Source organism: Perissodus microlepis, chromosome 15, assembly GCF_051167445.1.
Source record: "Perissodus microlepis isolate ML-2025 ecotype Zambia chromosome 15, ASM5116744v1, whole genome shotgun sequence".
Classification (NCBI taxonomy): domain Eukaryota; kingdom Metazoa; phylum Chordata; class Actinopteri; order Cichliformes; family Cichlidae; genus Perissodus; species Perissodus microlepis.
This window is the reverse complement of record NC_140475.1, coordinates 24,950,347-24,966,244: the sequence shown is the minus strand read 5'-3', so window position 1 is coordinate 24,966,244 and position 15,898 is coordinate 24,950,347. Positions and strand designations below refer to the sequence as shown.

At 42.3% G+C, this 15,898-nt stretch overlaps 2 protein-coding genes across 2 annotated transcripts; both read right to left on the bottom strand.

Annotated features, from left to right (window-relative positions):
• Nucleotides 1–228: 228 nt before the first annotated feature.
• Nucleotides 229–5,840, bottom strand: LOC146372241 (transcription factor E2F2-like). The gene is made up of 9 exons (XM_084952691.1): nt 5,620–5,840; nt 4,553–4,837; nt 3,304–3,350; nt 3,159–3,187; nt 2,842–3,028; nt 2,376–2,531; nt 1,862–1,976; nt 1,632–1,791; nt 229–627 (listed from the first exon to the last, which is right to left on the bottom strand). The coding sequence occupies exons 1-9, from the start codon at nt 5,734–5,736 to the stop codon at nt 599–601; spliced, it is 1,125 nt and encodes a 374-aa protein (XP_084808817.1). The 5' UTR covers nt 5,737–5,840; the 3' UTR covers nt 229–598.
• A 2,632-nt stretch (nt 5,841–8,472) lies between these two features.
• On the bottom strand, nt 8,473–13,136 carry LOC146372240 (NLR family CARD domain-containing protein 3-like). The gene is made up of 5 exons (XM_084953448.1): nt 12,911–13,136; nt 12,151–12,682; nt 9,524–9,784; nt 8,747–9,184; nt 8,473–8,593 (listed from the first exon to the last, which is right to left on the bottom strand). The coding sequence occupies exons 1-5, from the start codon at nt 13,134–13,136 to the stop codon at nt 8,473–8,475; spliced, it is 1,578 nt and encodes a 525-aa protein (XP_084809574.1).
• Between the last annotated feature and the right edge of the window lie 2,762 nt (nt 13,137–15,898).

Here is a 15,898-nt window from a genome sequence, read left to right as displayed (position 1 = left end):
CCATTAACATTATGACCATTTGTTAAGTATTTATTTTTATTGGAAATGCTTATGGTATGTTCTAGATTCTAGTTGATGCCACTAAAAAACTCCTTTATTATTACCTCTGATTTTCAGCTGTGCACTTCAGGAAATTTTAAAGGGAGGAACAGAGTATTGGACATTCTGCTGCTCAACACTTTTGTTGGAGCTTTTTTTTCCTCATGAATGAATACAGGAAGTGATTCACAACTTTAAAGTAAAACTTTATTGGTCCAAGTATATTTGAGGTATTTGTGAGATGAAGAAGTAAACATTTATACATTAAAAACACAAAGTAAAGGACAGAAAGACAAACAGTGAAATACAGGCACTGTCCATCAGACTGAGCTCAGCAGGTTAAAGCCGTTTCATTGGTCCAGATGAAAACTGTTTTTTTCCCTTTCCTGTGCTCAGACTGTTTCCTCTGGTAGGAGGAGCTTGCTGCTGTCATGTCGTCACATCATCGAGCGTGAGTTAAAGTGAGCCACCGTCAGCAGGTACCTCCTCATGTTCTCCCTGTGTGCATTTATCAGACACATGCAGCAACACGCCGGCACTCCTGGAGGTCAGCTGGTGTTCATGGGCTCTCCAGGTCAGTGAGTGACCCTGAAAACAGCAAACACAGAGAATAGCTTCAGAAATGAGACCAGAGACAAGCTGCCAGCTGACACCCCCCCCCCGTCCCCGTCCCAAACGAGCCAATCAACAGCTGAACCTGGAAATAAATGAGCCAGTCATGTAGCTGCAGTGACACAGAGGAGAGATGTGGTGACAGATCAATCGACCATTCATTACAGTAAAGATGGAGGAAACTAGTTTTCTTGGCTTGACCATAATGTGAGTTAGTGGTTCAGTGATGTGATCACATGATGGGGCTCTGGATTCAGAGGGAGTTGTAACGTGTAAATCTGTAAAGAGTAAATCTCATAGTACAAAAAATACTTTTTAAAACTTTTTTGGAGAAAAGTCATCAAACATCTGAAACCTTTGTTTGTGTTTTTTTATTTGCCGCTGATTTATCTCCACGACAACAGAAATGAACGTCGAGGCTGCTCTGCAGAGTCATTTTCACTGCAGCTTCAAAGTAACTGGCTGATAGCTGTGTGACATCTTCATTTTGAGGGACACCGAAGTGAAGATGTTAGTATCGCCATAACAAACACACCAGGAAAAGAAGGCAGGATTCACAGCGACCTCATGTGCTCGCGGTTGGCACTGATGCCAATTGGCCGATTGCTGTTTATTCAGAGGGCCTGGTGGCGCCAGTGTCCGGCAGCCTCGCCTCTGTCAGTGCGCCCCAGGGTGGCTGTGGCTACAATGTAGCTTGCCATCACCAGTGTGTGAATGTGTGTGTGAATGGGTGGATGACTGGACATGTAAAGCGCTTTGGGGTCCTTAGGGACTAGTAAAGCGCTATATAAATACAGGCCATTTACCATTTACCATATTCACACGACAGACAAAAAAAAGTTCTGGACAGATGTCCATGGAAACTTTAACCAGAGGTGGCTGGGGTTTAGTCATTAACCTTTAGAGGTGATCTGGAATTTTTTGACAGATTCTTTTTCAACATCGGAGCCAAAAGAAAAAGCAAGGGTTTCTTTTCATACTTTCGTGCAGCTCCGTCGTCCTGATGCGGCTCTCGTTCAGAGTTAAAAACGAGGTAATCCTCTGCATGGGGTCAGAGGTCACAGCATCGTCAGAGCCAACCTCACAGGTCATCACCAAGATGGGACCTTTCACTGCCTTCAGCCAGAGTTGAACGCTCTCCTAAAGAAACACAGACACACTTATAAATGACTCAGCCAGCAGAGACGTGGCCGTCTGAGCTCTGCATCACCTCTGTGGGAGCAGGAACGTCCAGCTTAGTGTCCTCGGGAGCTTTGACAATGATGGCCGTCTGATCCCGGTACACTCCAAGTCGACTGATGTCCTCGAATGTCACATAGGCAAGCGTAAAAAAGGGTTAAAGAAAACTTCTCACTTTAAAGAAAAGAGCAAAAATCTGTAGACTTAAGGCACTTTTATATACCTGATGCTGAGCAATGTGACTGATTCTCAGACTTATTATAGATTTTTCCTGCAGTTTCACTGAACCCAGGATCTCTGCATTATTATTTTCATATTTCTGGAGATGACTCTTTCAGCTAACAAGAAAGAAATCGAGAATGCTAATCCTACTACTTTCTTAAAATACCATAATAATCCAGGAAAATGGGCTCAACAGGAGACCCTGGGCCGGACTCGGCACATGTTTGGAGCTCGCATGAGGAGCTGGAGGACGGCGGCCTGTCGAAAGGCTGACGGCCTCTGAGAGGGGTGACCTCTGACCTCAGTCCCACATGGAAGGATATGAAGAGTTTTCCACGTTGTCCGTAAGGCTGAAAAGCTGCTGGGCACAGCTTCTGATGAAGCCGTCCAGCGCTTCCTCCACCAGCTTCAGCTTCTGAATCTCTCTATGGAACTTCTGCTGGTTCCTCCACAGGAAGCTGGAGATGGAGCTCCAACCTCTGCACACAGAGAAGGTTCATGCTAAAAGAGGAACTACCAACTCCTAACCCGAACTGGAAAAAACATCTTCAGCTGCTCTCACAGTCTCCTTGCAGGCTGCGTTTAACCTGCAATTTAACCTGAAGATGATTAACTTCCCTCCAAACCTGCTGTTTATCAGTGAGAGGCACTCAAACAAAAACTGCACTGCAGAACAAACCTGCACAAATTTGACTGGAGGAAAATTAGAATCACATAAAAACTTAATTTATGGAAAAAGATAGTGAGGCAAATCCTAACACATCCATCATCCTCTCGTTCAGGACTCACATCCACTTGATCTTGTGGGCCGACTCTCTCTGGATGAGGCTGATGCCGTCCAGGACCCTGGCGATGGCGTGCACTTGCTGCACGGAGGTCTGCAGGTTCGTGGCCACCTCCCTGACGTCCAGGGAGCCATCAGGAGCTGCCAGCAGCAGCTCCAGGAAACCGCGAGTCAACGAGCCCAGAGGTTTGCCTGAACACAATGGAGCCATTTGCTTCACAGCGCCGAGCTTTCACCAAAACTGTGTCTGATTCAGTAACAATCATTCAAAGGTACTGCAGTAGAGTCCAGGATTAGAAATGAGTAGAATACTAAGACTCACCGTGCTTGATGCTCTGCTGGAGGGAAGCACTGCAGAAGAAAAGAAGACTGCATTTGAGACTGTGCTGAACTAACAAGCTGCGAGAGGCAGTTAGAACTTTTTACTTTAATTAACAGACAACACAAAACACAGAGACGTAAGTTACCTGATATTATCAGCCCTGGCAGGATCGTCCCAATCCCAGCCTGGATCCTGGAAAACAGAAACTATAAAGTGAATCAATCGAATCACATTAGAGTCAAGATCAGCGCCGATGTTTCTCACTAGGGCAGCTTTGCATGACTGACATGTTCATCCTCTGCAGCAGCTTTTTGTTTTTTTTTTAGCTCCTATCTCTTTAAAGCTGCACTACTGTACTACTTTTCATTGATAAGCCATCCTCTGGAAGCCTACTGAGGGGCAGTTTATTTATGTGTAAAAGACGATGGCTGAGCAAAAAAAAATGGAAACCAGATGATTGGTGAATGAGCCTCGGCTTTTAATGTTTGACTCATGTTGATGACTTTGAATTTGGCTGGAATAATAATAACCATCTGTCGCTCTGCTTTTGTGACCCATGTCATTCATGAAACCAAGTCTCTGTGTCATCGCTGCCACTGTAAATGAAGTGGTCAGTGAGGCTGAAGTTTCACCAAGGAATTTTTCTGCCGTTTTCCGAACAGCGCACGGATTGTTCCTAATATTTTTGTGTCTCAGCGACCCCTGGATCCTGTTGATGCCTGCTTGGTGCCCGTGCATTAATGCTCTTTAACTGCATGCTTCTGGCATGTGATTCTGGTAACCACATTGTTCTGGTCTTGCTTCACCTAACAGCTGCCTTTGACACAGTAGACTACAATAGTCTACTATCTTGATTAAATGATCTAGTGGGGATTGGTGGCACTGCACTTAATTCGTTTAGGTCACACTTAGCAGACAGAACTTTCTCCACCACCCTTCTCGGTTCTGAATTGTCTTCTGCTTCTCTGTCATTAGGCGTCCCACAGGGCTCAATTTTAGGGCCACTTCTGTTTTTACTGTATTTACTTTAGTTTTTCTTTTAGTTAATTGACCTTTCTAATTTGGTGATTGAGTTGAACCAGATTTATGAAAGAGAACAGCAGTAAATCTCATTAGAGAGTTTCTGACATACTTTTTATTTCACAGCTTTAAAGATGATTCATTTTCTTAAAATATTAGCTAATTATTATCAGAGAAATGTTTCTATCAGCACACGTCAACACGCTGCTCATTCCTCTTCATGTCCAACTAACAGTGAAGCTGCTGTCATTTTTCTGCACATGTGCTGCGTGTGTGCAGTTTGTCCAAAGCATGCAGCTATCCACAGAAACCTTCAGTTCAACCTCAGCAGTTTCTGAAAAATCACAACTAACCAAATCAGAACAGACTCCCACCTGCTGCCGTGGATTCGGTGCAGTCGGACGTTCCTCTCTAAATTCATCTTCCTCTCTGTCATTACTGCAGCCTCCGGCGTGCCACTGCTCGTCTTCCTCGGAGGAATCAACCTCCCAGGTGCTGAGCAGACCCAGCTGCCCATCCAGGTAAGGGGGCATGAGGGGAATGGCATCACTGGTGACTCCCTTTCTGCAGATGTCCTCCGGCAGGAAGTGGTCTTCACAGATTAAGAGGTCCTCTCCAGAGTCCTGCCTGTGCGTCTCCCTCAGGGCAGCCAGCCAAACCTGAGCACAGCCGCCAGAGTTACTGCAGGTCAGTTGGACCTGATCACCCCACATGAGGCACTGCAGGGGAAACTGCACCACACCTCAACACAGCGATTTCATGACCTACACCAAAGTTCTAACGCCTATTTCAACTTTTATTCTATCTGCCTGCTGCCGCACGCCCTCAGAATCACAATAACTCATCTCTAATGAAATTAAAAACCAGCATTATTAGTTCATGTTTTTAATCAGTGTTTCATGACAGCAAACAGCAACGGTTGCTTTTTGGTTGATTTTTATGTTTTAGCTTTTGTGAAGCACTTTGTGATTTTTATCTTGAAAGGTGCTATATAAATAAAATTTTACTCACTTACTTACTTTTACTTGCTGACGTCACTCAGTTTGGTTTTCATGTGTTTTTAAAAAAGTTTCCAAACCATTTCTTTACTTTAAAACTAAAAACAAACAAAGACTGGTAATAACGTGAGCCTGGGAATGTTTGCAAACTGAGTTTGAAAACTCAGTCAGTCAGTCTGCCCCAGGGCAGCTGTGGCCACAACTGTAGCTTGCGTCCACCAGTGTGCGAATGTGAGAGTGAATGAATAGTGGAATTGTACAGCGCTTTGATGTTCTCGAAAAGCGCTATATAAATGCAATCCATTAATACATTTTCAGGGTTTAGAAGGAACTGTTTGGAAAAGTCTTTGAATGTTTTGGAAATTCTTTCAGGATAATAAAATACTTTTTTCAAAGTAAACCTCCTTCATACGAAGCCAGCGGACACACAGCGGAGCTCGTACCTGGATCCGAGTCGGGTCTTTGGGGAAGCTGAAGAACCTCTTGGGGGGTGGCTGGAAGGCCCCCCGGGTGTAGTGAGCTACGCGGTTCGGACACCCAGAAACCACACACTTCACCATGCTAACCGCCTCTCCAACATCCGGGATCTGTTTGTTACCGGTAAGACTCACAATCCGGACTTAACCCACGTACACCCGCCGCGTGCCGTTTGTTTATGTCACGTGTCACCGGAAAAACACGTGCGTGACCCGGATGTATAAATGCGGAAGAAGGTAAAGTAAAGAGACACGCCCCCTCTTCCTGCGCAGATTATAAAACTGAGATTTAGAGTTTAAGCCCGACGGAGACAAACTCCCCAGAGGTCTCCGAGCACAGTGTACATGGCTTCAGTGCTGGAGCAGTGGGACAAGTAGGTCCAGATCATAAGAACAAAGTATGTTTCCCTCATAAAGTTAATGAGCCTGAACTTCAGAAGCCTAAATACTGAGGTTAGATTTGGACGATCCTCCGTGTTTTCTGTGACAGTGAGACTGAAATTCTGGATCAGCCGAATCTTCCTGTGATTTTGGATCAATATTCAGAGCATTCCACAGTGACGGCTTCTGGCCGTGAAAATAGTCTGGAAGTTATGTGACCTAAATCTGAACAGTTTTATCTCCTAAGAAAATAAAGTTTCACATGACAGGAATCATAGGAAAGCCTTCAAGGTTAGTTTCTTTAGTTTTACATGAGTCTGAGATGAGCCCTTCTCTGAGGGACAGCTCATAATTGAGTTTGATTTTATTGCTCTATTTGTTTATACTTTAAAAACACATCTATACACACCTGTCAGCATCAGTTATTGTCCCTCTGACAGATCCATTTTAGAAAATGAGACATCTTCAGCCTGTGGTTGATTCCTGGGCCACAGGCAGGAGACGGGGGAGAAGTCAAGGTACAGAGTAGGGAAAAAGAAAAGCCAGAGTCCATCCCACTACTGCTTTATTAATGTCTCACAGGCGTGTCCAATATTTTTTAATGGAACTACTTTAAATTAAAACAATAGGCTGTGCATTTTTAAAATTTCACAATGAGATACAAAGAATGAAGGGCAGATCACGTAAAATGACAAAAATAAAAATTCAATTTAATTCAGTTCACTTTTATTTATATAGCACCGAATCACAACAACAGCCGCCTCAAGGTGCTTGATAATGTAAGGCAAAGACCCTACAACAATGCAGATAAAATGCCAACAATTTACGAGCAAGCACTTTGTGCAAAGTGTACATCTAAGTGTCCTTGATTATAGCTCCTCCTACAAGTGTCCTCTGTCCTCCTGAAACATTTTACGATTCACAGACTGGAGGACACAGGGACAGTGTCTATAACAGTAAAATTAACATAAACAAACAATAAAGCACTTTTCAAAATCAGTCATAAATCACATAGAAGTGCATTTATTGCTGCAGGTCTCTAAGTAAAGACAACTCACAGAGTGGGAGTGGACCAACACAAAGGTATCTGCACTTTGATGCTTCCTTTACAAGAGGATACACTAATATACCTTTTGGAAAGGAAAATAAATCCCACAATTCAAAGTGTTAAGTGCTTATTTGGATTTTAACGAATGAATTTGACTTCAGTCATAGAAAAGCTGGATAGCAATAGATGTCACACTGTTACATCTCTGCAGCAAAGAGAAAAAAATGAGAGTGAATAATATAAGCATGATAAATTGGATACATCCTCCCTCTGTGTGATGGTTGCCATTATTGCAATGCTGTGTGGACTGTGTCGCTGCTGAAGGCTCTCACAACAACGGGTAGTGTAGAAACAATGGCAGACTTTAAAACAGGCTCACATTTCTCTAACAGAAGCAGGTACCTCTAATAAGCATCTGTGCTGATGCACAAAAAAAACCTGGTCTCACAAAAATAGATCTCCTAACACTGTTTTAATGTTACAATGTCAGAGCCAGGTTAGAGTCAGTTGTGAAGTCTGTAGTAGTGCACACATGAATTATTTAATGTGAGCTAGCAGTATTGAATAATTATGTCTGTCAGTGATGAATCATTGATTTTTAATTTTTAAACTTTTTCAGTCAAAGGTAACTCTGATGCCTAACCCTCACGAAACCAAACAGACACCTAAACAGACATATCACTGATGTCATTGATGTGTCTGTTTAGGTGAAGAATTTGTTGTAGTTCAAGATTCATTCAGCTTTTTTGGTATGTCGTATGTAAGGTCATGGTATGTTTTCATCTATTATTTAATCTATTATTATCTATTGCCTGCCTGTTATTTTTGTAAAATTTGTGTTTTGACTATTAGTTCCTGAAGATTAATACTTTTACAATGACCATCTTCTTTTTGATTGCTAGATGGGACATTGGAGCTAATAGCTGAAGCTAAACAACCACAGCCTTCATTTGTGACCTGACAACCTGACAAACTGGATAAATAGAGGTCATGAAGTTAAAAACAAAGAATAAATTAAAAAAAAACAAAACAACAAAAACAAAAACAACAAAAACAACAAAAAACATATGTTGGCCACCCATTTCAACATTTGGACATTTTCAGACGAGCATTAGTTGGCTATATTCTGACCTCAGAGATTCAATTTTACAGTGAGGACTCTCAAGTGCCATTGAAAGCTGCTGTACTCCAAAATCTTTGAGATTGTTGTTGCTTAGGTCAAGCTATCTCAAATGGGATGAGTTGGAATGAAGAGCTGAGGCCAAAGGAGCGCAACTTTTTTCTGTTACCAGACAACCTGACAGACTGAGATTGAATCATGATTAAATCACACAACATTAAAGAAAAACCTTTAAAATAAGTCAAAATCTAAACATTAATTAATTGTATCCTTACTGGAGTGTTTCTAGTTTGCAGTGAAGACTCAGCAGTCCATCAGATAGCGGCTTCAATCCGGGATCCTTCAGGTTGTTGTTACTTAGGTCCAACTCTCTGAGACCAGAAGGCTGGGAGCTGAAAACTGAAGATAGAGTTTCACAGCTTCTCTCTGAAAGGTTGCATCTGTTGAGCCTGCGGAACAATTGCCAATGAAGACAAAGTGATTTATTTAAGTCATACAAAATAAAAAATATCCAATTTCTTTGACCTATTCACAGATCCACCTACAGAGCTCTGTTGGAAGCTTTGGTGACTGGCAGGAGATTTATAAGAGCCTCATCTGAAGCAGAGTATTTCTTCAGATCAAACACTTCAAGTTCTTTTTCAGAAGACAATAAGATGAAGACCAGAGCTGACCACTGAGAAGGAGACAATTTTTCTGTGGAGAGATGTCCTGAACTCAGGGACTTTTGGATCTCCTCCACTAGAGAATGATCATTCAGCTCATTGAGACAGTGGAACAGATTAATGCTTTTCTCTGCAGACAGATTCTCACTGATCTTCTTGATGTATTGGGCTGTTTCCTGATTGGTTTGTGAGCTACTTCCTGTCTGTCTCAGTAGGCCCTGTAAAATAGTCTGATTTGTTTGCAGGGAAAGACCCAGGAGGAAGCGCAGGAACAAGTCCAGGTGACCTTTTGGACTCTTTAGGGCTTTGTCCACAGCACTCTCATGGAGATGTTTGAGTTTAGATTTGGGTCTTACTTTAGACAGCAGAGATTTTGTTTGTTGTTCTCTCAGCAGGTTGACTCCAGAGTTGATGAAGGTCAGATGGACATGAAGAGCAGCCAGAAACTCCTGAACACTCAGATGGATGAAGCAGAACACCTTGTCCTGGTACAGTCCTCTCTCCTCTTTAAAGATCTGTGTGAACACTCCTGAGTACACTGAGGCTGCTGTGATATTGATGCCACACTCTATCAGGTCTGATTCATAGAAGATCAGGTTTCCTTTCTGCAGCTGATCAAAAGCCATTTTCCCTAGAGACTCGATCATCTTCCGACTCTTTTTATTCCAGTGTGGATCTGTTTCAGCTCCTTCTTCATACTTCACATTATTCACTTTGGCCTGAACCACCAGGAAGTGGATGTACATCTCAGTCAGGGTCTTGGGTAGCTGTCCTCCCTCTCTGGTTTTTAGCACATCCTCCAGAACTGCAGCAGTGATCCAGCAGAAGACTGGGATGTGGCACATGATGTGCAGGCTTCGTGATGTCTTGATGTGGGAGATGATCCTGTTTGATTTTTCTTCATCTCTGAATCTCTTCCTAAAGTACTCCTCCTTCTGTGGGTCAGTGAATCCTCTGACCTCTGTCACCATGTCAACACAGTCAGGAGGGATCTGACTGGCTGCTGCTGGTTGTGTGGTTATCCAGATTCAATTCAATTCAATTCAATTCAATTTTATTTATATAGCGCCAAATCACAACAAAAGTCGCCTCAAGGCGCTTCATAGATACAGAGAAAAACCCAACAATCATATGACCCCCTATGAGCAAGCACTTTGGCGACAGTGGGAAGGAAAAACTCCCTTTTAACAGGAAGAAACCTCCAGCAGAACCAGGCTCAGGGAGGGGCGGCCATCTGCTGCGACTGGTTGGGGTGAGAGAAGGAAGACAGGATAAAAGACATGCTGTGGAAGAGAGACAGAGGTTAATAACAGATATGATTCAATGCAGAGAGGTCTATTAATACATAGTGAGTGAGAAAGGTGACTGGAAAGGAAAAACTCAATGCATCTTGGGAATCCCCCGGCAGCCTACGTCTATTGCAGCATAACTAAGGGAGGATTCAGGGTCACCTGGTCCAGCCCTAACTATATGCTTTAGCAAAAAGGAAAGTTTTAAGCCTAATCTTAAAAGTAGAGATAGTTTCTGTCTCCCGAATCCAAACTGGAAGCTGGTTCCACAGAAGAGGGGCCTGAAAACTGAAGGCTCTGCCTCCCATTCTACTTTTAAATACTCTGGGAACAACAAGTAGGCCTGCAGAGCGAGAGCGAAGTGCTCTAATAGGGTGATATGGTACTACAAGGTCATTAAGATAAGATGGGGCCTGATTATTTAAGACCTTGTATGTGAGGAGCAGGATTTTGAATTCAATTCTGGATTTAACAGGAAGCCAATGAAGGGAAGCCAAAACAGGAGAAATATGCTCTCTCCTTCTAGTCCCTGTCAGTACTCTTGCTGCATCATTTTGGATTAGCTGAAGGCTTTCCAGTGAGTTTTTTGGACATCCTGATAATAATGAATTACAGTAGTCCAGCCTGGAAGTAATAAATGCATGAACTAGTTTTTCAGCGTCACTCTGAGACAGGATATTTCTAATTTTAGAGATGTTGCGCAAATGGAAGAAAGCAGTCTTACATATTTGTTTAATATGTGCGTTGAAGGACATGTCCTGGTCAAAAATGACTCCAAGGTTCCTCACAGCGTTACTGGAGGCCAAGGTAATGCCATCCAGAGTATGAATCTGGTTAGATACCATATTTCTAAGATTTTCAGGGCCGAGTACAATAACCTCAGTTTTATCTGAATTAAGAAGCAGAAAGTTAGCGGCCATCCAGGTCTTTATGTCTTTAAGACATTCCTGCAGTTTAACTAATTGGTGTGTGTTATCTGGCTTCATGGACAGATAGAGCTGGGTGTCATCTGCATAGCAGTGAAAATGTATGCTATGTCTTCTAATGATGCTGCCTAAGGGAAGCATGTATAATGTAAACAGAATTGGTCCTAGCACTGAACCCTGTGGAACTCCATAATTAACCTCAGTGTGTGAAGAGGACTCTCCATTTACATGCACAAATTGGAGTCTATTAGATAGATATGATAAAAAACCACTGCAGTGCAGTACCTGTAATACCTACAGCATGTTCTAATCGCTCTAATAGGATATTATGGTCGACAGTATCGAACGCTGCACTGAGGTCTAGCAGGACAAGCACAGAGATGAGTCCACTGTCAGAGGCCATAAGAAGATCATTTGTAACCTTCACTAAAGCTGTTTCTGTGCTGTGATGAGCTCTGAAACCTGACTGAAACTCTTCAAATAAACCATTCCTCTGCAGATGATCTGTTAGCTGTTTGACAACTACTCTTTCAAGGATTTTTGATATGAAAGGAAGGTTGGAGATTGGCCTATAATTAGCTAAGACTGCTGGGTCTAGAGATGGCTTTTTGAGTAAAGGTTTAACCACAGCCAGCTTGAAGGCCTGTGGTACATAGCCGACCATTAGAGATAGGTTGATCATATTTAAGATCGAAGAATTAATCAATGGCAGGACTTCTTTGAGCAGTTTTGTAGGAATGGGGTCTAAAAGACACGTTGATGGTTTGGAGGAAGTAATTATTGAAGTTAACTCAGAAAGATCAATTGGAGAAAAAGAGTCTAACTTAACATCAATGGTACTAAGAGTAGCTGTAGATAATATTACATCTGTGGGCTGATTACTGGTAATTTTTTCTCTAATGATAAAAATTTTATTTGTGAAGAAGTTCATGAAGTCATTACTAGTTAGATGCGTGCAGAAGGAAGCAGGTTTCTCCTGATGAGGTTTATCAGCAGCACATCCACTGAGGTGGACTCTGTAACATCAGTCAGGGTCTCAGTTTTGTGGAAGTCCAGAGGAAGTTGACACTCATCCAGACCATCAAAGATGAACAAAGCCTGGAAGTCTTCAAAGCTGCCGCTATCTTCTTCTTTGGATTCAGGAAAGAAGTTATGAACAAGTTCCACCAAGCTGAACTTTTTCTCTTTCAGCACATTCAGCTCTCTGAAAGTGAATGGAAACATGAACTGGATATCCTGGTTGGATTTGTCTTCAGCCCAGTCCAGAGTGAACTTCTGTGTTAGGACTGTTTTCCCAATGCCAGCCACTCCACTTGTCAGCACTGTTCTGATTGGCTTATCTTTAACAGGTGAGGTTTTAAAGATGTCTTCTTGTCTGATTGTTGTTTCTGGTCTGTTTGGTTTCCTGGATGCTGTTTCGATCTGTCTGGCCTCATGTTCACCATTGACCTCTGAAGTCCCCCCCTCTAGGATGTAGAACTCTGTGTAGATCTGATTCAGAAGAGTTGCATTTCCTGCTTTAGCAATTCCCTCAAAAACACACTGGAACCTGTTCTTTAGGTTAGCCTTGACTTGACGCTGGCACTTTGCAGTCTGAGTTCCTACAAAATAAAAACAATGACAAGTTAATAAAGCTTAATAAAAGGTCAACTTTTTTTTAAACACAGTCCATTAAATCTATTCAGCCCATCAGTTGCAAATCAACTGTTTCTGCCAGAAAACGTCATAGATGTGATGGAGATGCGTAGAATCTATACAAACAGAGTTTGAAATGTCAGCTTTTTATGTTGCTTCTTTTTCTGCTTTCCATTGTGTTAAAATTCTCTTACTGCGCTGCAGACGGTCAGCCAACTCTTGCTGCTTCATTCGCTTCAGGAAATCCACTGTAATTCTCAGAAATGACTCGCTGGTACTCCTCCTCTCCTCCTCGTCAGATTCCAACACCTCCTCATTTTCCTTCAGATTCTCTGCATTTTTGGGGTAACCTGCACTCAGAATGTTCTGGATCTTTTTCAGCTCATTCTTCACAAAATGGAAAATGTTTTCCTCCAACATCTGGAGGAAACTTCAGTTGAGACTGACGAGAAATGTACGCCTTTGTAATAATACACTACAGTTAATGTGCCAGAATTTATTCATTGCTTCCATTCATCCTCCCTCTTCCGCTTATCTGAGTCACAGAGGAGCTGGAGCTGATTCCATGAGGTGAGAGGCAGTGTGCGCCCTGATCCAGGGCTAACTCAGAGAGACAGATAACATTCACACCTATTGGCAATTTAGAATCAAATTAACCTAACCCCAACAACTGCATGCCTTTGAACTGTGGGAGAACGCCAGAGCACCGTGAGACAAACACAGGGAAAACTTTACACAGAAAGCCGCTGGCCAGATGGTGGAACAGTGCTACCACCACACTGAACTGCTGAAGTTATAATAAAAATAAAATGAAATAAATTATTTATATTTATATACAGGCATAACTAAACAATGTACCCAGTTGTCACGGCCTGGGTCTAGGGGTCCAAGGCTCATGTATTTATTGTGTTCTGTTATCTCTCTCCTGTTACTCAGTCTCTCTGTGTGTGTTTGTGTGTGTGTTATTTACAACTGCGTAAATAACATACACACGTTTTGGTTTGCTGGAGGAATTATTCCTGCGCTGGAGGCAGCCACACCTGCCGCTCGATATCCGTGGCCAGCTGATTACCGTTGTCAGGAGCACTGGCTTTAAGAGGGTGGCTGAGCTCCTGTCGGCGTCAAACCCATTAAGTACAGCCGTTGACTAATGTGTGTTAAAGACCTCGCTATAGTGGATTATTCTGCTGAGCTGTGTTTTTTTGTGTGCCACCACGAGTTGGGAGTGGAGTGCGTCTATTGTCATGGAGGGAAGTCACGGTTTGGAACTGGGGTTTTGGAACATAATAAAATAAAGTTTCATTACTTTACTTCTAGAAAACAACCTAGACTTCCACTCACCATAAATACGTAGTCCAGATGTGTTTGATGGTGCAGGACCTGCTGGTCAACACTGCAGAACACATTTAACTTTAGTATAAGTACAGTTTGTTTAAGGGGTTCCTTTCTATAGTAAATTCTGATGGAAACAAAGTAAATACTGTTCTCATTGTTGTATGTGATCCCAAAAGGTTGATTCTGTTCATCTGGATGTTGTGTTTTCAGTGGGAGAAATGTTTCATCACTCATCCAAGTGACTTCTTCAGTCTCAGCTGACTGCAGGTTTCCCCAATCCCACTGAAAACGCTACATCCAGATAATCAAAATCAACTTTTGGGGACTTACTTATCTAAATGTTGGATCTGATGTATTCAAGGAGGAAGCAAAATGAAATTATTATATTCGTACCTGTTATCAACAGACTGGGGTCCATCTTGTAAAGATACGTGCCGTTTTATAGACCCACAGCTGGGTGCAAGCTGTGCGTCTGGACTTTCCTGAAGGACACTGTTAGAAGTACACAGATTTAACTCACTCCACTGAAAAATTCAGCATAAAACATCCACTGAACAAAAAGTAGGGTATGTAAGGTAAAAACTTGGTGTGGAGGCAAAAAGTAAAAACATGCAATCAAACCAAAAAAAACTGGTACCACATGGGTCAAATGATTTCAGTACAAGGAGGCACACTGAAGGAGTCCTTAGGAAGGATCTCCAATGATGCACTGAGCACTCAATCTTCTCCTTTACTCTCTATACTTTTATATGACGCTATTGCATGTCACTATATTTGTTCCAGCTCTTTCTTGTAATCTGCAGTCACACAAATAATTGTACTTAGTGTTCTTGGAGCTGCTTTTTTCAGTGTGTAAAAACACATGACCTGCACCTAGGCTGCTCTTTACTTCTGGTTTTATGGACAGAATTTCTTGGTGTAGCCAAGAAGAGGGTTTCCAGACAGATATTAGCTTTTTCAGGATTATCTGACCATCATGAACTCCACTTTGCTCTCAAAATGTGTGAATACTAATTTTTTTTTTTTTTTGCAACAGCATAACGAAACAAAACCAGTGGGCACAAGAAACTATATCAAACACACACATGCAAATGCACGCACGTATACACACACACACACACACACACACACACACACACACACACACACACACACACACACAGTGAAGCTTACTAGTTTTTAGACAACGGCCAGCTCTGAAATTTGCTGTGTCTGTCTTTTGTCTGTTTGCTCTTCGCGGACTCGCAGCTTGATTCAGGTCCAGTTTCTGTTACAGCAGAGTCCAAGCTGCTCTGTGTCTTTTTGCTTAAACACAACACACACACAGACACACGCACACACACACAAACACACACACACACACACACACACACACACACACACACACACACACACACACACACACACACAAGAAGTGAATACAGAAGAACAAGAAGACTCAGCACAAAACAAACTGTATCAAACTTTATGATTATTGAATTATTTTTTGAAGGAGGAGAATTAGTAACATTGTTAACTTCACCATTGTAATCTCTGCCCCACATTTACTTTGTTCCCATCTCATCACCTAAAGCTTGGGGCTATTGTGCTGCATTGGCTGTGCACAATATGCAAATCACTACTAATCAGTAAAAGAACTTGAAATTTAACAGGCTGTGAGAGAAGAAGTTGATGACATAGAGCTACATTCCAGCTTCCGCTTGTTAACTGATGCTATAAACCACCGAGTTAAAGTGCTTTAAGAGCACAGGTGGAAGACGTGTTATGTTTTTAAATGATGATGAGCGCCTCTTCTCCTCTTGCCTGGCAGCTACATATTCACATCCTCTGTCTCTGCTCTGCACATG